The sequence below is a fragment of the Lissotriton vulgaris genome, chromosome 10 (genome assembly GCF_964263255.1).
Source record: "Lissotriton vulgaris chromosome 10, aLisVul1.2, whole genome shotgun sequence".
Lineage (NCBI taxonomy): Eukaryota > Metazoa > Chordata > Amphibia > Caudata > Salamandridae > Lissotriton > Lissotriton vulgaris.
Window position 1 is genome coordinate 944,245,730 of NC_141698.1, and position 24,203 is coordinate 944,269,932.

The following is a 24,203-nucleotide window of genomic DNA, read 5'->3' on the forward strand; positions in this document are numbered from 1 at the left end:
ACTTCATCGCCACATGGGAAAAGGATGGGGCAGTGAAACTCTCGCTGCTGCTCCATTATGCGGGGGAAGAAATCTACCTTCTGTTAAAGCACTTTCCGGACACAGCCGCCCCCCCCAATGACTACGCTGCATCGGTCACAGCCCTAAATGCCCACTTCGATCCTCAAATGAACCCAGACTTCAAACACGTCAAGCTGAGGAAAACCAAGCAATGAGAGGGCGAGTCGGTAAACGCTCAGAAAACCAGCTGCCACTCACCTCATGGGAGACCGAGCAGCAGAGGAGATCAGAGCCCAGCTGATCCTTGGGATACGCAGCAAAGTCCTACGAGGCCTCAAACTCAGGCAGCCGAATATATTGATGAACGACATCCTCATACTAGCACGGTCTCACGAACTGTCGGGCGTGGGCAGAAGAAATGGACATGGTATTAGTGCGGGGGCGGAGAAGAGCGTCACGGTCAAATCGGAAAGAACTGATGCAGTCAGAACAAAAGACAAGACCCACAGACCACGAGATCGCCAGCCACAGACCCCAAAGAACCGCTGCGGCTACTGTGGGTATGAGGAACATCCCTCACAGTCATGCCGGGGACAAGGGAAAGCCTACACTAACTGTGGCATCGCAAATCACTTCACATCTGTGTGCAGATTGAAGACGCAACGCAAGGGAGGAATGCGACCCAAACCAATGAGGAGAATGGTCTGCCATCTGTCGTAAGTCTTGCTAACGTCACAACCCGGAAGTAAAAAAGAGAACAGATAGCCTACCAAGAGAGCGATTCCACGTCGGAAGACGAAGGGGAGACGCACCTAGTCTCGTTCACCCAAGCTCTTAAGAGTAGGAGGCGACCCCAACCCTGCTGCACAATCCAGATCGTAGGGTCAGATGTCAATGTGGTAGTTGACACTGGTGCATCAGTGACAGTAATGGGGATCCAGCAATACAATAAGCTCAGACCTCTGAACCGGCTTGCAGGCCAGGTCACCCCCCTGCTGCCGTACAGCTCCACCAACTGACTGCCGCTCCGGTGCCTGTGTGCGAGTTCACGCACGCTGTCTGCTGCTGATCACCGCCATTACCTTGGGTCAGACCTGTGGTTGTTTCTTATGTTTCTTATCTCCTGATTTATCTGCTTTTCTGTGCTGTGTACTTATTTGTTCCTTTCTCACACACTTTTCTTCCGCTCGTTCCCCCCACCCCCTCTTGCTCCCTGTACCCCGTTCTCTTTCCCCACTGCCCCTGAGGCCACACCCCCTCGCCACCCCACTCCCGCCTCCCAGCTGCTCCTCCCTCCCTCCCCGCCTTACATAGCAGCCGCTGCGTGGCCGCGTGCCACCAGCGTGCCAAAGGCAAGTCCGTCTTTACCCGTCCGCGCCTGGACCACGCCCAGTGCCAGAACCCTTGGACCCCACACACTCCGCGACCCCAGACTCCGATATGACACCAACACCCTCCACGCCCTCAACTTCGGCCGAGACCACCGTTGCTTCCAGGCCACCCTGAAACGCACCCACGGACCCTTCTCCTGCCGCACCTGCAACTTCACCTGCGACAGAACCACCAAACCACCAAGGACTGGTGCCAACCATCTCCGCTGCATACTCCTCAACACCGGCTCCGCACGCAAACACGCCGTCGAGCTCTGGGACCTGCTCATCACCACCGCACCAGACGTTGCCTTCCTGACAGAGACTTGGTGGAACCATTCCTCGGCACCCGACATCACCAGAACCATTCCGGACGGCAACAAGATTTCCCGCAGAGACCGCACCAACGGAACTGGCGGAGGATTAGCCATTGTTCACAAGTCCACCCTCCAGGTCCACACCTTCGCAGACGACTCTCTCAACTCCGCTGAACACCTTCACTTACGGATCCTCACCGACCCCAACACCACCCTCAGAGGAACACTCATCTACAGACCTCCTGGACCCCGGGCCCTCTTCAGCGATTCCATCGCCGACCTCGCCAGCTCCCACACACTCACCTCCACGTACTACATCCTCCTCAGGGATCTGAACTTCCACCTCGAGAACAACAACAACGCCAACTCCGCCACCCTGATCAACAACCTCGCCAACTTTGGCCTCCGACAACTTGTCACCAAACCCACCCACGCCACCGGCCACACGCTCGACCCCATCTTCTCCACTAGCACCCACATCGGCTTCAACCACACCACCGAACTCCACTGGACCGACCACCGATGCATCCACTTCATCGTCAAAAAAGTTACATCGTACCACTACACCCAACCGCTGCCCCGCAGCTGCTGGAGCAAAGTCACAGAAGACCAGCTGACCTCCACCCTCGCCCAGAACACACCCACCGTATCCACCGACACAGACGCCACCGCCCAAAACCTCAGACAATGGATTGACGACTGTGCCAAAACCCTCCCCCAATCAAGAAACCCTCCAGCAACCACCCCAGCAAGAAAGCCGCCTGGTTCACCAAAGAACTCCAGACCTCCAAACGTGCATGCCGGAATCTGGAGAAGAAATGTCTCCAGGACCCCACACCAGACAGCCACGGAGCCCACACGGACGCCATTGGCAGACATCACCACCTGATCAGATCAGCCAAGAGATCGTCCTTCAAAACCCGACTGGACAACAACGCACACAACAGCAAAGAACTGTTCAACATTGTAAAGGAACTCTACAACCCCAGCACCAACACCAATGACATCCCACCCTCACAAGATCTGTGCGAATCACTGGCCACCTTCTTCCATCGCAAGATCGCCGACATCCACAACAGCTTCAACTTCTCAGCTGCCCCAACCACAACAGACCCTGCCCCGGACACCACCTGCACCAACCAGCTAACCTCCTGGTCCCACGTCAACGACGAAGAGACACGCAAGGTCATGAACTCCATCCACTCAGGATCTCCGTCAGACCCCTGCCATAACCACGTTTTCAACAAAGCTGACGCAACCATCACACCCCATCTACAGAAGGTCATCAACATCTCCTTTGACACAGAAACTTTCCCGGAAAGCTGGAAGCACACCGAAATCAACGTCCTTCTCAAGAAACCCAAGGCGGACCCCAAGGACCTCAAGAACTTCCGGCTCATCTCCCTGCTCCACTTCCCGGCGAAGGTCATCGAGAAAATCGCCAACTCGCAGCTGACCCACCACCTCGAGGACAACAACATCCTAGACCCCAGTCTGGATTTAGACTCAACCACAGCACCGAGACTGCCCTCATCGCCGCCACAGACGACATCAGGTGCCAACTAGACAACGGCGAAACTTCAGCCCTCATCCTCCTGGACCTATCAGCCGCTTTCGACATGGTCTGCCACCGCACACTAAGAACACCCCTCCAAGAAGCCGGAATCCAGAAGAAGGCCCTGGACTGGACCACGTCCTTCCTCTCCGGCAGAAGCCAGAGAGTCTGCCTCCCGCCCTTCCGATCCGAAGACACCGACATCATCTGTGGCGTACCACAGGGCTCACCCGTCAGCCTGACCCTGTTCAAAGTCTACATGGCCCCCCTCGCACAAGTGGCCCGCCAACACGACCTGAACATCATCTCCTACACCGACGACACCCAGCTCATCCTCTCCCTCACCAAGGACCCACACACCGCCAAAACAAACCTCCATGAGGGAATGAAGGCCTTCGCCGAGTGGATGAGGTGCAGGCGTCTAAACCTGAACTCGGACAAGACAGAGGTCCTCATCCTAGGCCCCTCCCCCTGGAAGGAAGGAAGGAAAGGAAATTTGATTTGTAGAGCGCATGGCTTCCCGAAAGCGTCCCAGCGCTTGCCTAGGGAACCCGTCCTGGTATTCCCCTGCGAGATAACCCATTACTGGCATCCCCAAGGTGAAAGCCAGGCATCCCGCTGCGAGGGGCCATTGTGGAGATTAAGCAAACTATTGCCCAGAGTTACAGAGTGGGACTCCATGATTGGAATAGGCACCGAGGCAAGAATTGTCAGGTCCCGGGAAATTTGAGCCCAAGACCCGCCGGGGCAGGGAATTGAACCCTGGTCCGGGGCAGACCTCTGCATCAGGGTCTGCCGCTCCAACCACTTGAGCCACACTTCTCCCTCAGCCTGGGACGACTCCTGGTGGCCAACCACACTGGGAACAGCCCCAACACCCACGGACCAAGCACGCAACCTAGGATTCATCCTCGACTCCTCTTTCTCCATGTCATCCTCCTGCTACTACACCCTCCACATGCTTCGCATGATCTATAAGTGGATCCCGACCGAGACAAGAAGAACAGTAACCCAAGCCCTTGTCAGTAGCATGCTGGACTATGGCAACGCACTCTACGCTCGAATCCCAGCCAAACACCTGCAACAACTACAACGCATCCAAAACGCCTCCGATCGATTGATCCTCAACTTCCCCCGCCACACCCACATCACCTCCCACCTAAGAAACCTTTGCTGGCTCCCCATCAGCAAGAGGATCACCTTCAAGCTCCTCACCCACACACACAAAGAACTCCACAACACCGGACCAGCCTATCTAAACAACAGACTCAATTTCTACACACCCACCCGCCACCTCCGCTCCGCCGGTCTTGCCCTGGCCGCAGTCCCACGCGTCCAACAAACAACCTCCTTCCTCGCCGTCAAGACCTGGAATACCCTTCCCACCTATCTGCGGCAGACCCAAGATCTGCTCACCTTCAGAAAGTTCCTCAAGACCTGGCTCTTCAAGCGGTAGCAGCACCCTTCTCCCCCAGGGCCTTAAGACCCTCACGGGTAAGTAGCGTGCTTTACAAGTTGTTGATTGATTGATTCATTGAAAGCTGAACTCAGACCGTCGAAGGCCCAGATCTTCGCCTATGGTAGCGACTCGCCACTGCCGCTCCGAGGTAAAATGACTGTGCCAGTACAGTCAGGCGGCATCAAAATCACCATCGACATCCACGTAATTAACCAGGAGGCAGACATGCTGCTCAGCAGCCAAGGGGCCGAAGATTTAGGTCTGGTGACGTTTACCAGGAGAGTACGAGTGGACCAGATGGAAGAGTTGTTGAGCCAAATTCAAGGATTTGTTTAAGGGGATAGGCAAAAGAGAGAGAGCCCCCATTAAATTACGCATAGACCCGAATGTTCAGCCAACAGCCCTACGGCACCGGAGGATCCCTTTTCATCTCCGACCACTGGTGGAAGAGGAATTACAGAAGCTCGAAGACCAAGGGGTCATAGAGAAAGTATCAGGCATACTTTGTGGGTGTCACCCATGGTAATCGTGGAAAAGCCCTGTCAACCGGGGAAGATCAGACTCTGCATAGACATACGCCTCCCAAATAAGGCCATTCGGCGCGATCGCCACATAATGCCAACCACGGATGACATCTCGGCCGATCAAAAGGGTCCAGATGGTTCCTCAAGTTGAATGCCAGCTATTACCAACTGACAATTGCCAAGGACAGCCAGTACATACCTACGTTCAGCACACACCTAGGCCTCCAGAGGTATGAACAGCTGATATTCAGCAATATCATCTACCGCAGAAATATTCCAAAATGCCGTCAAGGAGATCCTGGTCCGACTCCCTGGGGTCTTAAAAGTGAGTGATGATATCCTCATCCACTCAAAGATCATGGAAGAGCATTGCCAATATGTGACAGCAATGCTGAAATGACTTCTGGAACACGGGGTCACCTTACACAAGGAAAAGTGCCTGCTCTTCCAACAAACAATTGAGTTCTTCAGCTACACGTTCACGCAAGAAGGCATACAGTCAACCCATGGAAGTTCCTAGCCATTAAGACCGCAGCTGCACCACTCACCATATCGGAAGTCCGCAGTTTCCTGGGGATGGACACATACTGCGGCCTTTTCATTCCAGACCTAGCTACCCTTGCGGAACCACTCCGAAGTCTCACCCGGGCAGATGCCATGTGGCAATGGGGTCCAGCCAAAGAAACGGCGGTTCAGGCTATCAAGAAAGCCCTCCTCGACCACACCACACTGGTGTACTTTGATCCCGCGAAGAAGACCGATAAACTTGTAGACGCCAACCCTGTACGCTTAGGGGCCGTCCTCACACAAGAGCAGGAACCCGGCGATGGGCCGCCTTAGCGTACGCCAGCAAAGCACCTTCGCCAATGGATTAGCGATACTCTCAGATTGAAAGAGAAGCCCTAGCAATCCGGATAGAAGAGATCGTTCGGAAATGCCCCTCCTGCCAATTAATGAGCGGGCCCGAGAGACCTGTGCCCATCCACACAGAAGAACACGGCAGAGGCCCGTGGGAGAAAGTTAGCACGGATTTTGGGAGTTTCTTTGATGGGTGAGTCACACTAACCCTAGCTACTCCGAATATCCAGTGGTAGAAGTCGTGAGCTCAACAGCTTTCCTACATGTCAGCCCTGCCCTAAAAAAAATGGTCGGCATGTTCTGGTGTCCAGAGGAGCTCCGCAGTGACAATGGGCCCCCGTTCCAAGGACATGAGTTTTGCGAATTCATGCACCACCATGGCATCCGGCACTGGTGCATCACCCCACAATGGCCCCAAGCCAATGAAGAGATTGAACGTTTCATGAGGACAATAAACAAAACCCTTCACATTGCCATGGCGGAGCAGAGTGACCCAGAGCAAGAGCTTCAGAGTTTCCTACAGGAGTATTGGAGCATGCCACATTGCTCAACGCGCCAAACACCCTGGATGCTGATGTTCAACGACTCCCACCGGGATGGCATTCCCACTGCCCCCGGTTGGTCTGCCCCTCATTTGACGAAAGGGGGCACTCAGGAGGAGAAAGAAGTGCAATAACAAGGCGAGAATGTCCAGAAGCTGCTGAGGCCACCTCGGATCTGCCTCCAATCTCCATCACCCCGGTCCTGGCCCGACCACCAGCCGTGGGCCCCCCAGGTATGCCCTGAGGGAGAATCCTCTGTCAAGCACTCGCCTGAGAGACTTTGACTGCCAAATAAGTGAACTATGAGACTTTTGTGATCCAGTCAAGGACTGAGTTAAGATGAGATGTAACAGTTAACAAACCAACATTCCTCACTGGCACGCGTCCACTGATCCCCAACCACTGCGCTTATGCCGGCCGGCATGAGCGTGTGATTAAATAAAGAGGGTGGAGCTGTGAAAGTCAGTCCGCATGCAACTAGACACTGTGTGCCCATGCCTCTGTTCAGCGCGCAGCACTTCCCCAGTGCGCAGCACGCCGTGGTAGGGTGGCACCTGCATACATTACAAAAGGGATATGATTGAGGCAGAAGACTAGCAGAGAGACAATATACAGCATCAAGGAAGGTACAATCAGAGAGAGAGAGAGAGTGATGAGGCCTAGAACCTCAGTAAAGCTGCTGTGACCTGGGAATAAATGCTGCAGGGACACCTAGTGGCCATAAGTGGTTAATGCACCAGTTTCAAGCCAACACTGTCCAGAGAAATGGCAAGCTACACTGAGAAAGCTGCTGTGGCCCTCAGTTGAGGTGGTGGGAGCATCAACTGGCATGAACTGCTATCAAGTGTCTGTACTGCAGAAAGAGACTGGCCAAGACTCTACCACAAGCACCCGGTGGGCTGCCAAGTGCCTTGAAAGGGAGAGACACTGAACTCCTATAGAGAGAGGATAAAAAAGAGTACATGAAGGGAGCTTATCTGCTTCCAACACACTGTTCCAGCACAGAATAAATGGGCAAGAATTGCTCCACACATCCCCTGTTGTCTGCCTGTTGGCTTGGAGGGAGCGAGAGACTGTGTGTCCCCCAGCAGGGAAACCCAAGTAGCCCAAAGCTGCCCCTGCCAAGAAAGCTGGGGAGAGGAGTAAGCCTAACGGCTAGTGCGGTCGACCTCTCATCTGAGGAGCCTGGTTCGAGTCTCGGCAAGGGCGTACAATATTCTGTGAATCTGGGCAAATCACTTAATCTACTGGTGCCTAACAAAAAAATGAATGTGGCCTCATGTAACGCAATTGGCACTCGTGTAAAGCGCTCTGATCCCCGATACCTTTGGGACAAATCCGTGCTATATAAAATTCGGTTAACAAAGAAAATATAAAAAATAAAAAGCTGCCAAGAGTACAGTTAAAGCGAAATGACTGAAACCAAAGACAGCTCCCACAAAAAAGAAAGGAAGTAGTGCAGCAGAGGTCAGTGTTCACCCATGCAAGGCCCTGCTCATTAGCCTGCAAATACTGCCTGTGTCCTGTGTACCCTGACAAGACTTAGTGCACGTTGGCCTAAGAGAAAAGGCTCATGAAGAAGCTCCCGAAGAGAGAGGACCAGGTAATCCAACCACCAGCAGCAGAGGGCGTCTATGGAGAAAGACTGAGTGCACATGGTCAGAGGGGCGTAGAAGGCCACACTGGGAAATCTGACCACAGGACAGGAGCCCTGGAAATAAAGGGCCCTCTGAGAGTAAGAAGCTGAGGCTTCACCAGTGAGCCACTCCAGCACAGAATGGCCACCATTGGCCCACCAAATGTGTCACACGGAGTGACTGACCTTGCCATAGCACACCCGCACTTGGGCAGGACCAAGTGGCACAATGGCATTGCCTTGAGGTGCAAGCTGTGCATCCTTGAGTGAAGAAGAGGCAAAGGAATATAGGTGACCCTCGAGCCAGGGAGTAGAGCTTCAAGAAGATCACTGAGTAAAGGGATAGGACTTGTGAGAGGTCCATGAGGAGCAGAGGCACGTCCTACTAACAGGACAAGAGTAAGGTCCTACAGTGAGGACATGATGCAACCAGGAAGGTCCCTGTGAAGAGAAAGTAACAGCGAGAGGCCTGGTTAGGAGGTAGAGGATAAGGAAATCAGTCATCAGAGAAGGATGTAACCAGAGAGGTCCATGTGGAGTGCACGTAACATCGAGAGGCCTGGTCAAAAGGGAGAAGAGTGTTTCAAGATGCCAAATTGTGGGAACGCAAAAGCAAGAAGAGTGTGGCAAGATGTCATAATGCCACGTCACGAAGAAGAGGAAAGAGGAGAAAAAAGTGGCATGATGCCACGTCACACGTTATAGCAATGAGCAGAAGAGTGTGGCATGAGGCCACAGTACCACATAGCAAAGTAGAACATAAAAGAAGAGGAGAGAAAACAGTTTGACAGACTTGTCACACGGAAGTTCACTGACAGTTATCAGTAATTGTCATCGCTATCAAGTGCATCACTAGAACCACCTAAGGAGCATTGACTATCCAGCGTGGAGCACTATGTCTGAGAAATACCTAGAGAGTAACAAGGTGTCCCTGGTGGCATGGGAGGCTGGCCACCTAGAACCTACCCAGTGAACCTGAAGCCTGCTGAAGAGAGCGTACTCAACAATTTGTACCATCCACCTTTGGGGTTGCATGAGAGACATTGTTCTGGTCCTGTTTGGACTGCCTCAGTGACCTCGTCGTGGGGCCTATCAGAGACTCTGACCAATCCACACTGGCCAGTGGCAATCCAGGGGCAAGGCCTCAGGGCATTCTCGTGAGAGGGGAATCCTGACACGAGAGATACGTCTGCAGAAGTTCCACAATAGGCACCAGGAAGCACTGAGCTCACAGACAGAGACTGATCACTCAAAGACTATCTGATGAAGGCACTGCATCAGGGTCCTGATGGCCAGATCATAATGACCCTGAAACAACCACCCTTTGTGGCTGCACAAGCGACTTGGATGTGGTCCTGTTGGCAGTTCCCCAGTGACGTCTTTGTGCAGCCTACAAGACGCCCCGCACAGTCCACACAGTCTGGTGGCACCCTGGCAGAAAGGGCCTCAAGGAAATTCCTGTGAGAGAGGATTGTTGGCATGAGAGGGAAGTTTGAATCTCATCCACCAGGGACTACCAGGAAGCACGACAGCTATTGAGGAAGACTCTCAAGCACTGCACTGTCACCCTCTGTCTTTGCAGGTTAGCCATCAATGGAGACAGGGCTTTTTCAAAGATAACTCTGAAGTGGACTGCACCAATGCTCCTGATGCACCATCCCAGTGAACTGTGTAAATAGACATCAACACCTTGAGACCAGGCAAGACAGAGCAACAGTGCACATGCAGACTGCCTGAAGAGACTCAGTGGTGTTTTGTTTTGTTGTTTGTTCTTTCCCACAGGTTGCACTTTATTTATTTATTTTTCAATAGCATTTGGGAGTAATTTAGTGATCTGCTGGATACAGTCTTGGTTTATGGCGTATACCCTATGTAACCAACCACTCCTCAAGGGCTGACCTCTACACCGGCCCCACACCGATCCATCACAGGTGTCACCAGTCAGGTGACCCTGCCAATAAAAAGATTGTGTTCTTGCCTATTCTTTTTTACATCCTGATGTTGTTCTGGCTATGGGTGTGCCAAGAACCATCAGAGATGGTGAGCTTGTCAGCAAGATAAGAGGGGGTACTGGTTATGGTCACTTTGTAAATGACGCAGCTGGTTTTTGAAGAGCTGGTGACTCCGCAAGGTGAGCCAATGGAGTTCCTTCAGGATGGGGCTGATCATATGAGATGAGACATGTATGTTCTGGTGTGTAGGATGCCCCTGAGGGGAGCCAGAGTTGCAGCTCTGAGGGCAAGCAGGTGAGCATTATCACCATCCAGATTGAAGAGTATGTGGTCTTGATTAGCAATTCTAAAGTCGCCTTCTGGAAGAAGCAGTTTGACTTTCTTTACAAGGAAGAGCTGGTACCAGATTTTCTTTGATTTTTGGCAATGTGTTTCTTGAGGGTGAGTTTGGAGTTCAGAGTGAATCCATGTGATTTGGTATTCAGTGAAAGTGAGGATTCTAAGCCTTCAAGGTTCTTATCAGTGAGCCAAGTTTGTCCTGAATCTTGTTTGAAGTTATTGGAAAATAACAGCAACACTGTCATTGTTGGGTAGAACTTAAGGTAGGGGCTGGATGGCCAGGTCTGAATGATGAACAAGAAGTGTTTGAGGCATTGAACATCTGAAGCAGCAGAGACATTCAAACAGAGTTGTGTATCATCATCATCACATTTGTGAATCTTGATACTTTTCACTATGATTAGATTACCAAGCAGCTCCATGTAGAAGTTGAAGATAAGAGGAGAATGTATGGAACTCTGTGTGACCTACTGGTGATAGGGATCTTTTGAGAATGGAGGTGCCTATGTGAACATCTGGTGTGTGTTAAAAATGTAGAAGGAGAGCCAGGGAAAGACATAAACAGTGAATCCCAATTCAGACTCCAGGGTGTGCATGAGGGTAGGATGTGTCGAAAGCAGCAGAGAGGTCCAGCAATATCAGGAGCCAGGGGCTATCTTTATTTGTTTTCAAAAGGGCATTGTCTACAATTTGCAAGGTATTGTGCTATGTGCTCTAGTGTGATGAAGCCAGACTGGTAATCATGCAGGAGGTGGGATGTCAATTTGAAGTTGAACATAGACTCCTTTTTCAATGAAATTGACTATAAATGGTAGAACAGTTATGGGCCTCTGGTTGGGGAGGTCTTTGGGGTCTAATGTAGATTTCTTTACAAGTGGGCAGAGCTGGCCGAGCTTGAGAGCTTCTGGGAAGATACCTTGAGTGAATGAGGCATTGACAATGGTAAGTAGGTGTAAGAGAGCATCACTAGAGAGAGTGTTGATGGAGGATAATGGTAAGACATCATCTTCATAAGAAGTTGCTTTGAGGAAATTGAATATGTCAGCGAGATCTGGGAAAGATAGAGCTTTGAAGGTTGACCATTGTGGGATTCTCTAGTATGGGGTGGGTGTAAGAGATGAAGAAGGCTTTGTGTAGTCAATGCTGCCAGTCAAGAGGTTGATGACATTTTTCAGTGGAGGAAAGAATAAGTGGGTCCGGCAGGGGGTTGATGCAGTGCTTGATTGTCTTAAACAGCATTTTGCTCGTGTGTTGTTGGCTTTGGTGATGCTGTTCATATAGTACTTTGCCTGATGTAATGAGCTGTCTATGACTTGTGCAGAAGGACAGTATTAAGATGTCCTCTGGAGTTCTGTTTTCTTACATTTGTTTCCTGTCTGCCGATAGATCTTGTATTGTCTACAAGGTCTTTAGATTTGGTCTATTGAGAAGTCATTGAAGGATCTGATGGTTTGGACTCTTCTTTTGTATTGACATTGGTTAGTAGTATGCTAAGCAGAGAGATAGGGATGGCAAAATGGTTGGTCCAGTCTAGGGTATGGGTGGTTTGCACTGGATTGTTGATGATGTTTACCAGCCGGTATCTTCTCTTCCAAGTCCAGCCACTAAGAGTTTCACCCAAAGATGTGGGTAACTGCTCATACGTGGATTTCCCAGGTGCTTTTCTAAGCGTTTTTTCACCATCTGGGTTTAAAAGCTGTCATTTCTTCCTTGCTGCAAGCAGGCAGAAAATGTCTCCAGGGCTGCTGGTAGGGGTGGGCATGTTAATGGTGAGGCTGGGGAGACGGGCATTCTTGTGTTGTCGCCTCGGACTGCAGCAGGCATTGGACGGGGTTCGGCGATGCTGCTTGCCGCTGCCTCAGGCCCTGCAGCTTCTCTCAGAGGCTCGATGTCTCTGGGCCCAGAAATGTTGGATCCGTAGATGTTGGACCTGATAATTTCAAGCCCTGGCACACTTGTAATTGCGAATTGCATTATTTCACCTGCACTTAACACTCCGGGGAAAATAACTTAACTTGTAATGAGGGACACTATGGTAACATAACATAATATTAATTGATTAAAGTGGATAAATTAGAATAGATCTTTCACACATTACTAAAGGAGGGCGGGATTTTCAAACCTTCCACATTGATGGAAGACAAATATGCATAATTTCCAATAAATACATAATAAAATAAAAATACTGAGGTGGGTTTCATTTTCCATTGTCCCTTTAGCTTCAACATAGCTTTGGGAGCTGCATGGCATACGAAAGCCAACATTGCAGGCTGTGGAGTGGGCACCTTGTTCCCCCCTTCTAGATTGTGTTCACTGTAGCATTTGTTCACTTTATCACGTTGTTTTTGGCAAATTGTATTATTGCAGTTCGTGGCCTTTTAGCAGCTGTGACCACGTTCCAAGGAAAATTGCATCCACTCAGCGGTACATCCTCAGATCAGATATGGCTAACTATAATTGCCTGACCAGCTGTGGCAATGTATGTTGAAGATATATAGGGCTGTCAGCCAGGCAATTATAAGGTTTCCCAGTAAGCAACAAAATTATCCCAAAAAGGTTTCAACTGACTTAAGCCTAACACACTCAAATATTAGCAGAATTGGAAGAGGACTATAATACTTGATGTGGAATACCATTCGCCATATGCAGCGCTCAAATCCTGCTAAATTCAATATTTTCTTTTTTTAGGTGCTTCGTCTGCAGAATATTCTTTCAGAAAGTCCTGTTTTAACTCAGGTGTATTTCAATAATGGCTCCACGCTGCAGGGATCTTCAGTGGCCTGTGTCCATGATGGTAGGCTAATTGTGGGCTCAGTGTACCACAAAGCAATTTACTGCAACTTGAACAACAACGCCACTGTGAACTGAACAAGATCTGCTGTGTCCAGACTACACTACTGCTATGAGCTCAAATGTCTGTGACCCACATTGCACCTCTGCTGTGACCACTACCAGACTTTTTCTCTGAAATGGACAACACCTCTGTTGTGGCTTGGACTAGACTGAGTTTTCTAGAATTCTATGGTGACCCATCGAAGCCATCTACAATGACTTGCACTAGATCGTCTCTTAAAACTAGACAAGATCTGTGATGTAAAATGAGCTAGACATACATAGACTACATAATTGCAGTGCCTTGCACCAGACACCACCTTCTATGAGACAGGCTAGGCCTCTGTGTTCAGATTCACTTGAACTGTGCTGTTAGCTGGTTGGGACCTCTTCCTTTAACTGGTTACTCTATTATTCTGTAAAGATTTGTCATACTTGGGATACTATTTCATAGCAACTCAATGCATCAACCAACTCAATGTCTGATAAATAACCTGAATGCTGTGAGTAATAGTCCAATAAAGATTTTTCAGGTTCAAAACATCATGTGTTGTATGTACATAATTAAGATATTTTGGGTTAATTGCATTTAAAGATATGCAGAACGTCCTTGCAAAGAGGCAAAACTTGAGGTGATTTGACCCATCCTGATTGTGTATACGGATGTCGAACATGTTTCTCAACATTTGCCAAATAATCCCCCTTCCACACTCCCACATGAAAACTTACCTGTGGCCTTAATGTGTTACATTTGAATTGAGTGTCCCACAAATCCTGATTTGGGCACAAACACATATATGCACCCAAATCTGGATTACCAGGTTTGCAGTACTTATCGCGCCTGCTGGTTTCAGACCACACATTTTTTCCAGGTAACACCCGGTGGCTTTGTTCAGGCAAACACAGCGCCATTCCAAGTGTTTGCGTTTACAAACAGGTAAACCCTTTGGTATGACTATGCTATTGGCCATTTCGAGGCACAAAACCTGGTATGCTACAGTATTAAGGTACATGCTATGCTATTTGTACATAACAGGTCTAGTTGTACCTCCTGAAATGCAGTGTGAGATGCAATGAGCCTCCATTGAATTTATGGAAGATGCAGTTGATCAGAAAATTTACCACTGGTGGTAATCCAGCCAGTTGAAATCAAGTCAATGTCGAATTTACTATATCTGGTAGAAATCAATTTAAAAATCTTGCAGCTGGAAACAATGGCAAAAATAAATTTCTGTCATTTTACAGATTCTGTGCAAATTATTGTTTTTGGGATTTGAGCTGTTCAATTCATGCACGTGCGAACATTGATTGTTCTTTTTTTCAATCATATCTGCATAGCTTTAGATGCCAAAGAGTACCATGTCAAAAGGGCCACATCCAGCCAGTCCTAGCTTATTAACCAACATCGCCTTGAATTCTGTAATGTATAGATATTCACTTTCTCGCTGTAATAAAGTAAACTAGGGTGTATACAAAACCAGTGGTCGTGTGGCAGTCCATGTAATCAAGGATCCACTGGGGGTCACCTGAAAAGGAGCATGTGCAACGTCTTCATTAAAAGCACCAATTCTGTGCAAAAACAAAACTGGGTCAAACATTTGTGTGCCCATTTAAAGTCATATCAGCGGAAAAGGATATCTAACGAGACCTCGCATTACTGGCTACAACCCCTTAGCACATGCTATTCAGAGTTTATTAGGCATCATAATAAAAGATTATCTGGAACCATCAAAAACATAACATAATAGTTCTTGGAAAGGGGTTAGGCTTACCCTTAATATGCAACATATATGCCTAGCGGGTGCTTAACTGTATTAGTCAGTGAGCATGTTATCAATCAATTATAGTTAATGGATGTATATTCAATGTAATGAGAACCATTGCTATATTTAGATGAATTATAATAAATGTATTCACCATGAAAGAAAATATAAGCTCTTTCAATTGTATTTGATTTAATCAATTATGTTGACTGTATTAATTTAGAATCTGCTCAAATCGAGTGGTGGTCTAACTTGTAACCAGGCCCTAGTACACATTACGTTTGATAAAGTGGTTTGCAAGTGTCTTTATGTTTCTCTTTTTTGCAGATGCCTTATCAATGTCCTCATAAGCTTAGAGTAAGCTTATTGGTCATTGCATTGGGTGAGCAGACTACTGATCTTTTTAATGAACTTTTGGCCCCTGATATGGAGACTGAGACAGTGGGAGTTACCATCCTGTACCAGGCAGTCTGGAGTGATGTTACATCCAAAGTCGTCCAGATGATTGCTTCTTTCATGGAAGCTGGGAAAATAGGGAGTCTACTTGCGTCCCGAAAACACTGTCTTTTGATGTATTTGTTCAGTAGAAGATGATAAGGTGAGGGCTTCTGGGAACTTCTTTCATGTTTTAATTTTTTTCTCTTTAGAATAGTAGATCAGACCCTATCCTGATTTTGCTGAGAGAAAACCTCTTCTCTGCTCTGCTGATTTCCCATGCTCAGAGTGTTAACCTTCATGCTTGAATACTCAGCTCTTTCCATTTCATCCTAAAATCACTCATAGAATTTCCCCTTGCCACTTTCAATACTTTAGTAGAATAGGGAAGTTCCTTTTTGGAACCTGCTTGGGTTATATTTAGCTTTCTGCATTTTACCTTACTTTCCATATTATTTCCAGTGCTTAATTTGAGCTGGTGGTTTCCGGTGCCCGGCACAGGCACTTCATTGGCAGAACCTACACTTTTGTCAGCTGCCAAATGGTGGTACTGTTTGTGTAACTTGATTTGATTTGATTTGATTTGATTTTATGTTTTCTTAAGCGCGCAGCTACCCTGGGGCATCCCGGCGCTGAAAAAGACTACGGAACTGAGGGAAGGACGGGTCAGGAGGTGAACTCAGGGGAACAGTAGAGTTTTTAGGCGTTTCCTAAACCTGAGGTAGTTGTGTTCTTGCCTCAGGGAAAGGGGGAGGGCGTTCCACAATCTAGGAGCATTATAGGAGAACAGGCGACCGCCTGATCTGGCCTTCCTGATTCTGGGGACATTGGCGAGGGAAAGAGAGTTGGACCTCAGATGGCGACTCGACTGTTGATGAGTCACCAGTGTCCTGAGTATGGGTGGGCCCTCATTGTGCAGAATTCTGTGGGTGATGCACAGGGTCTTAAAATTGACCCTCTCCTTCACTGGCAGCCAGTGCAGACTTCTGAGAGCTGGTTTAGCTGAGTTCCTCGTTGAAGTTCCTGTGAGGATTCTCGCCGCTGCGTTCTGAGCGCATTGAAGTCTATGGGTCACCGATGCTGGGGCTTCCAGATACAGGACGTTTCCGTAGTCCAGTCTGGAGTTCACGAGCCCCTGCAGCAAGAGTTTCCTGGACTGGAGTGGCAGTAAATGTAAGATCTTCCGAGCCATCTTTATCAGGCCGAAGCAAGTTCCCGCCGTTTTTCTCGCCTGAGTTTTGAAGCTTAGACCCTGATCAAGCCAAATCCCTAAGCTCTTGACTTCGGACTTGGGGATGGGTGGTGTTCCCATGCACGGAGGCCAAAGAAGGGAAGTGGGAATTTTGTTGGAGGTCCCTAAAAGGAGAATTTCCGACTTTTCCCCGTTTAATTTTAGCCTTGATTCGCACATCCATTGATGCACCCCCTCTAGACAGCTGCTCAGGTTGGACAGGGCATTGTCCGCCTGGTTAAGGGAGACGATCAGCTGGGTGTCATCAGCATACATTATTGATTTAATGCCATACGGTTTTACAACATCCTCAAGGGGAGCCATGTAGGCGTTAAAGAGTGTGGGGCTCAGGGAAGATCCCTGAGGCACACCACACCCGAGAGGCTGAGCAGAGGAGACGGAGTACCCGTCCGCTACTTGGAAGGACCTGTTTTTGAGAAAGGATGATATCCAGGCCAGGGCGGAGTCGGCCACTCCCATTAGGCCAAGGCGCTGGACAAGGGTTGCATGGTCCACCGTGTCGAAGGCGGCACTCAGGTCGAGGAGGATCACTGCCACTGATCCTCCTGCGTCCAGTATGCCTCTGGCTTCCTCGACGACGGCTAACAAAGCGGTGTCAGTCCCCTGTCCTGGTCTAAAGCCTGTCTGGGACATGCGAAGAAGATGGTTGGTCTCTAAAAAATCCGAAAGTTGCCGATTTACTACTCGTTCGGCTATTTTACTCATAGCTGGAAGTAACGAGATTGGTCTGAAATTGGAGGGGTCTGAGGGATCCAAATGTGGTTTCTTTATGAGGGCCTTGACCGTGGCTTTTTTCCAGTTCTCCGGGACTATACCGTTTTCAAAGGAAGCATTGATCAGTTTAGTAAATAGGGGAGCAATAGTGGAAGCAACTAGCTTCAATTTACTAATTGGGGCTGGGTCTGATGGGGAGCCACTTTTGACTTTCTGTAAAACGTTGAGAAACGTTTCGATGGAGATTTGGGAGAAAGAGGTTAGTCTCGGGGTGTCTTGGAGAGGGGAGGGGCCTGGTAGTGCTTGAATTGTCAACGGGGTTGGAGGGGAGGTTAGGATTTTGGTAATTTTTGCCGAGAAGAACTCTGCCATTTTATTGCAATTTGCACCGTCCACGTCCGGGGGGGATGGAGGGTCTTGTATTTTGGTGAGGAGTTTCACAATTCTATAGGTCTCTCTCGCGGAGTTAGCGGCTGAGGCTATTTTCTCCTCAAAGAAGTTGGCCTGTGCAGTTTTTAATGCGTTTTTGTACAGTCTAATATGGGTTCTATAGTCGCTTTTATCGTTTGTATTCCAGTTTTTTCTCCAACGGCGTTCGAGCTTTTTTCCCCTTCTTCTTAATTCGCGAAGTTCCTCTGTGAACCATGGTAGTTTGGACGATTTCCTACTGGATGGGAGGGTTTTAAGAGGTAAGACTGAGTCGAGGGAGTCTTTTATCCAGTTATGAAGTTGGATTTCAGCTGACGAGGGGTTAGGGTCTACTAAGGGGGTCGTAGCCGTCAGTGCTTGATCCCACAAGGTTGTGTCCAGTTTTTTCCAGGGCCGAGTAGGGGCTCGGGGGAGGGGAGTGTCAGGCAATTTGCCTGGAAGTTGCAGTTTAAAAGGAACCAGGAAGTGGTCTGACCAGGGGAGGGGAAGAGGAGTTTGTACAGTAAGGGTGGAGAGGTTGGAAAAGATTGGGTCAAGTAGTCGACCTTTCGTATGGGTGGGTTCTTTGTTAAGGAGGTGAAGATTGAGGGAAGCCAGTTCGGCTTTTAGGTCAGTTGCAAGTTTGTTGCTTTGATCGTTGAAGTGGAGATTTAAGTCTCCAAGGATTGTAAAATTAGGGGTCACACAAGCCCGAGAGGAGATGGCGTCTGTGAGTGAGTCTATGAAACCCCCTACCTGTCCCGGAGGGCGGTAGATTAGGGCACCAGAGAGTGTCGTAGATGGTGGCAGGTGAAGGGAGAACAAAACGTTTTCACTATCCAGAATGGGGCTATCTTTAAGTTGGCATGAAAGATTATCCCGGTAGATGATCGCAATCCCTCCACCAATACCCTTCGGTCTATTTAGAGATTTGATAAGGTATCCGGGGGGGAGTGCTTGAATGATGTCTGGATCTGTGCTAGGGGAAAGCCACGTTTCTGTTAAGAACAGAGCGTCTAAGCAAAGCTCTGCTAGTAGTAAGTGGATTTCTGTCTGGTGCTTTGGGAGTGACCTACAATTCAGCAGGGCCATTTCAAGATGTGCCGGTTCGGGTTGGGGGGATGGGGATAACCTGTATTCGCAGTTTGGGCAGCCCAAGGGGTCGGTTTCTGGCATGATAGTTTCCTTACATCTAGTGGTCGCTGATTCCCTGAGCTGGTACAGGGTGTCGAGTGAATATATTAATCTAGGGCAGTTGTGACTAGCCTGGGGTCTAGGCTCTGGGCTCGGTCTGGCGCGGACGGGCGCAGACGGGCTTACCTTAGGCGCGCCTTCGGCGCGCAATCGTCGCGCCCGCTGCGCTCGTCCGCTGCGCTTCCTGGCGAGGCACATGGTTTATAGTCAGGGGAGGAGTGGTCAAGGGGGCGTGGCCGCCTGAGGTGGGCGTGTCTCTAGTCGCGCCTCGCCCTCGAGAATGGCGGTGGGAGTGACAAGCGTTGCAGCGAGGAGCTCGCTGTTCGTGAAATTGCTAAGTGCAAATAAAGGTGATCGTTTTTAAAAATACAGAGTATCACACACAAGCGTTTTAAAATCAGATTTTGTCTCAATCTCTCCCGGCTTCCGCCTCAGGAGTCTCGTAGATCTTAGTGTCGCGCTTTCCAGCTGCGCGCACTATTTATAGTGTGGTCAAGGGGGCGTGGCCTCCTGAGGTGGGCGTGTCTCTAGTCGCGCCTCGCCCTCGAGAATGGCGGTGGGAGTGACAAGCGTTGCAGCGAGGAGCTCGCTGTTCGTGAAATTGCTAAGTGCAAATAAAGGTGATCGTTTTTAAAAATACAGAGTATCACACACAAGCGTTTTAAAATCAGATTTTGTCTCAATCTCTCCTGGCTTCCGCCTCAGGAGTCTCGTAGATCTTAGTGTCGCGCTTTCCAGCTGCGCGCACTATTTATAGTGTGGTCAAGGGGGCGTGGCCGCCTGAGGTGGGCGTGTCTCTAGTCGCGCCTCGCCCTCGAGAATGGCGGTGGGAGTGACAAGCGTTGCAGCGAGGAGCTCGCTGTTCGTGAAATTGCTAAGTGCAAATAAAGGTGATCGTTTTTAAAAATACAGAGTATCACACACAAGCGTTTTAAAATCAGATTTTGTCTCAATCTCTCCCGGCTTCCGCCTCAGGAGTCTCGTAGATGAGCAGTGAAAAAGTTGTTTGTTAATTGATATACATTAAAAACAACTAATACCTACCATTCTTAAATCCATTCTTAAATCCATTCTTAAATCCATTCTTAAATCCATTCTTAAATCTTTGGCGTCCTCGAACAGTCTGAATTGTCACACTTTAGTGTGATGGTTAGTAGTCGTTTAAGTACAGTGAGAATGTGTGGTGCATACTGTGGTGAGCTCCTGATGAGGGCCCAGCATTTCTTTTTCTTTTACAAATTAAGCACTGATTTCTAATCATATACAAATTCAGATAGCATGAATGTTTAAATATGTGTATCATTTTCTTTCATGGCTGATTTTCAGCCTTTCTACACCCTGTCTTTGAGCCTCAGCTGAGAATCGGAGCTGTTTATTTTTGCCCAATTTTCATGTGTTTCAAATTAGAAAGGGAGTGCTAATGAAGACCTGTCATAAAAAAAATAACCTTTGGGGTTTTGTCTCTTAGGCATATTGTATCTCCATCTGGTCGAAGTGCAAGTCTACAGATGAACCAAATCTATTTGAAGGATATTTTTGTGCTGACTTTGTAAACAATTTAAATGTGCTGTGTGGGAGCTCCCTTAAAAAGCCGTTCTCACCACTTACATGTGGGTGTGTCTCTCAGAGTCAAAGGCCCATTGGATTTACTTGGCCCATTTATACGAAAATTAAATTGAAAAAAACTCGCTAACTGGATATGATTGAAAGATTTGGAACGGTGGTGTAAACTGCATCGCAAATGTAATTGCTTTGCATCCAAAGTATTTGGGAGCTTATTATTCACGTTGGTGAGATATGCAAGAAGCTTAAAGCCGATTACCAAGGGAGTTCACCAAAATCTTGGCACAAACCTACAGGTAGATGGAATTAAGATATTCAGCAATGAGGTAACAATGCTTTAGGAATGCGATATTTTCAATTGAATTAATCTTGCAGGAATAATTTAGCAGGTTAGGTTCTCCGCCTAAAAAACAATATTCACAGATTATGAACTAAGCCTGTCAGGTGTTGTATAATTTTCTCGCCACTCCGGAATTACGTGCTATCATTAATCTAATACACATTTCCACTCGTACGTGTTATGGTGTGCAATTTATCCTGCCTTTAAATAAACTGCTACCACTCTTCATTTATCTCTTCCTTTAAATCGAATAAAACATTTTTCTCTGGCTCCATTCCCCTTGCAACTCCAAACTGCTGTGGGTCTCTCTCCTCAGAGTCTTTGATAGAGCTATCCTTTCCCATTAAGTGCCTGAAGATGTAAGGAGATTGCTGATTCAGTTTCCAGTGTGATGGATGAATGGTACAATTTGTAGAGTTTAGCGCTAGGTTGATTCCACTTCAACTCACCACACAGACTTTAAAGAAGGGTGTAGTGTTTACCAGTGATGTAACTGGTAACCACCATGGACACAGGGTAGGGGAGAGCCAGCTACCTGCGAGTAGCCACATAGTCTGCCCCAAGGTTACATGTTGCTGAGAGAATAAAGGCTGAGGGTGTGTCGGGGTGGTGCCAGTAATGGCGATTTCCTGAGTAGACCAGCCACATGTCTCTAATAGTGGTTTACTGTCTCATTATTCCTAGACCCCGGGGCAACTGACATAGCTGTGATGAGCGGGACACCCAATGTACATCAGAGGAACCACAGCCTCAACACTGGTGATGACCCGTGTCTGACCAGCCAGATGCTGCGGAACAGATGCACAACCTCTGTTGCCACTGGCACCAGGCACGGTACGTGAACACCTGTGTGGCTTCCACATAGTCGCTGTTGAGGTAGTGGTGTTTGTGCCACTTGTGTGCACACCCCACCCGCAGAAGACCCTCCATCGTTGTAGTCAGCCCGATTGACGTGGGGCAGCTGCACAACTTCAGTAAGGTCAGTGGTGCTCATGCCCTGAGGACTCACGGTCTCACAGAGGATCTTCCTTCCCAGACCAGAGGACAAGGAGTCCTGAACACCCAACCTCCCAGTAGTGACATCCTGCTGGTGAAAGGCATGGTGCCTCAGTGCTACCCGCCCGTGGCTGAACCACACTTCGGAGCACAGACCCCACAAAAGTCTTTGTTGCACCAGCACCACTCAGCATCACCTACCATCATTCATCCATCCCAAGTGTCTTGGACAGTCCAGCCCAGCCCCCACAGGTATGTCTAACATCCCTGCCATTGAGCCTTTCCTCATTAAGGGCACCCTTGCCACATACGCATCAAAAAGGGGGGGCTGGGGCGAGAGACTGGTGCCGTATTTAGAAGCCATGGCCATTCCAACCGAAAGGAAGCGAGCACTCCTCCTGCACTTGTGGGACTGAACATATACAAAATCTCTAAAACGCTCACAGAAGTGACACCGAAGACATATACCGCCATGCTAAATGCCTAATTCGAACCAATGGTCTACAACGACTACGATGTTAAATTTTCTGGCAAGCGAGACAAGACCATAAAGAATCAATCAACGCATTTCTACAGAAGACTCACAGAACGCGCTAGTATCTGCACATTTGCAGACAAATGCGATGCAATCAGAGGGCAGGCAGATCATCCAGGGGTGCACCTCTGTGCAACTTAGAGTGAACAGATTACAAGAATCAGGAAAATCACTAAACAGCATCTTGACCATGGGCCATTCCAAAGAGCTATCAAAGATACATCCCTCGCGTATAGAAGCGGTGCTGCATCAGGCGGTGAGGACAGACCCAGTCAAAGGAGTCATGCCAAAAGAATGTCCTGACAAACCACAAAGAACATTGGAGATACCTTCCATTTGCAGATACTGTGAAGGAGCCACCACCGCCCGGCACACTGCCCAGCAAAAGGCTAAAAGTATGCGTCTTAAGGGAAATATAACCATTTTGCAGAAGTGTGCAGGTCAAGAAAGAACCGGAATCCCGCTCGATAGTTAACACTCTACCAGAAGTAAAAAATGAAGAAGATGGCTTGGACGACGATGATGTCACTGAGTTCACAGTTCAGTCATTATTCACCATCAGGAACGGCATGAAGATGGACAGTCAACTACCCCAATGCAGCGTTCGCAGAGGATCACACCCACTAACAGCATAGTCGACACTGGTGCCTCTATTGAGACCTTGTCAACTGACATCCTTAAATCACTGCAACCATGCAAACGCTACAGAGAGCCAAGGCACGAGTGTTTGCATATCGACAGGACAAACTATTGCCATGCTAAGCATGTTCCATGCCACAATCTTCCATGGTCCAGCGACAGTAGACACCCAAGCACACGTAGCATAAGAAGGGCAAAACATCCTCCTCAGCTGCCATATAGCAGACGCACTAGGCATTGTCAGCTTCACGTTCGGAGTCTACAGCGAAGAACTAACACATATACTAGCAGAATTCGGAGCCTCTTTGAAGGTATCGGCTGCTTGATAGGAAAATTAGTCAAACTACACATATATAAGTCCATCTAGCCAGTCGCACTTCACCATCGACGGATAGCATATCACCTCAGGCCACAAATGTAGAAGGAATTAGGAAAACTAGAACCTGTTGAAAATGCATTAGAACCAACAGACCGTGGAGGCCCAACTAGTCCTTAAGTCTCTACACCATGTGCAAAATGAGTGAGCCGCAGACCCTGACGGATGTGTCCTCAGATAACACAGAATTGTCATCCACACCAGCCAGACCACCCAGATAGTATAACTTGCATGTCAGTCCCAGAGAGCAAGTTCAGATTCCTGTTTGAATGTCACCCATGGGTACTGTACCAGAAGGAGGGCACTCAAATCACAGCCAGGAAATGCGAGGAAGAAGTCACTCTGAACATATCCCAGTTTAAGAAGTTCCACCCTACACAAACACAGCCCATTGGAAAAAGGCATCACACTGATGATGAAAGATAGGAGGAAGAGGACTGGAGGACAACACTGAACCATGAAATGACCCCCAAGACAACCACTAACAGAAAAGAGACCAAACTATCACCCAGACCAGCCCTGAACGAGAGAAGACCACTGAGCACCAGCAGAAGGATGGAAGATGGTGCCCCAGAACATCCACTGAGATGCAAACAACCTAGAT

General features: G+C 48.6%; 2 protein-coding genes across 4 annotated transcripts in view; both read left to right on the forward strand.

The window, feature by feature from the left end:
* Positions 1 to 13,927, forward strand: part of LOC147689044 (serum paraoxonase/arylesterase 2-like) — a 130,392-nt gene extending 116,465 nt beyond the window's left edge. For all 3 annotated transcript variants that reach the window (XM_086941934.1, XM_086941936.1, XM_086941935.1), the window contains one exon: positions 13,241 to 13,927. In XM_086941934.1, the coding sequence (XP_086798060.1) occupies positions 13,241 to 13,420 (180 nt within the window). In that variant the 3' untranslated portion in view covers positions 13,421 to 13,927. The remainder of the gene's footprint in view (positions 1 to 13,240) is intronic.
* Positions 1 to 24,203, forward strand: part of LOC147689045 (serum paraoxonase/arylesterase 2-like) — an 856,840-nt gene that overhangs the window by 116,430 nt on the left and 716,207 nt on the right. The gene's annotated exons all lie outside the window — the stretch shown is intronic.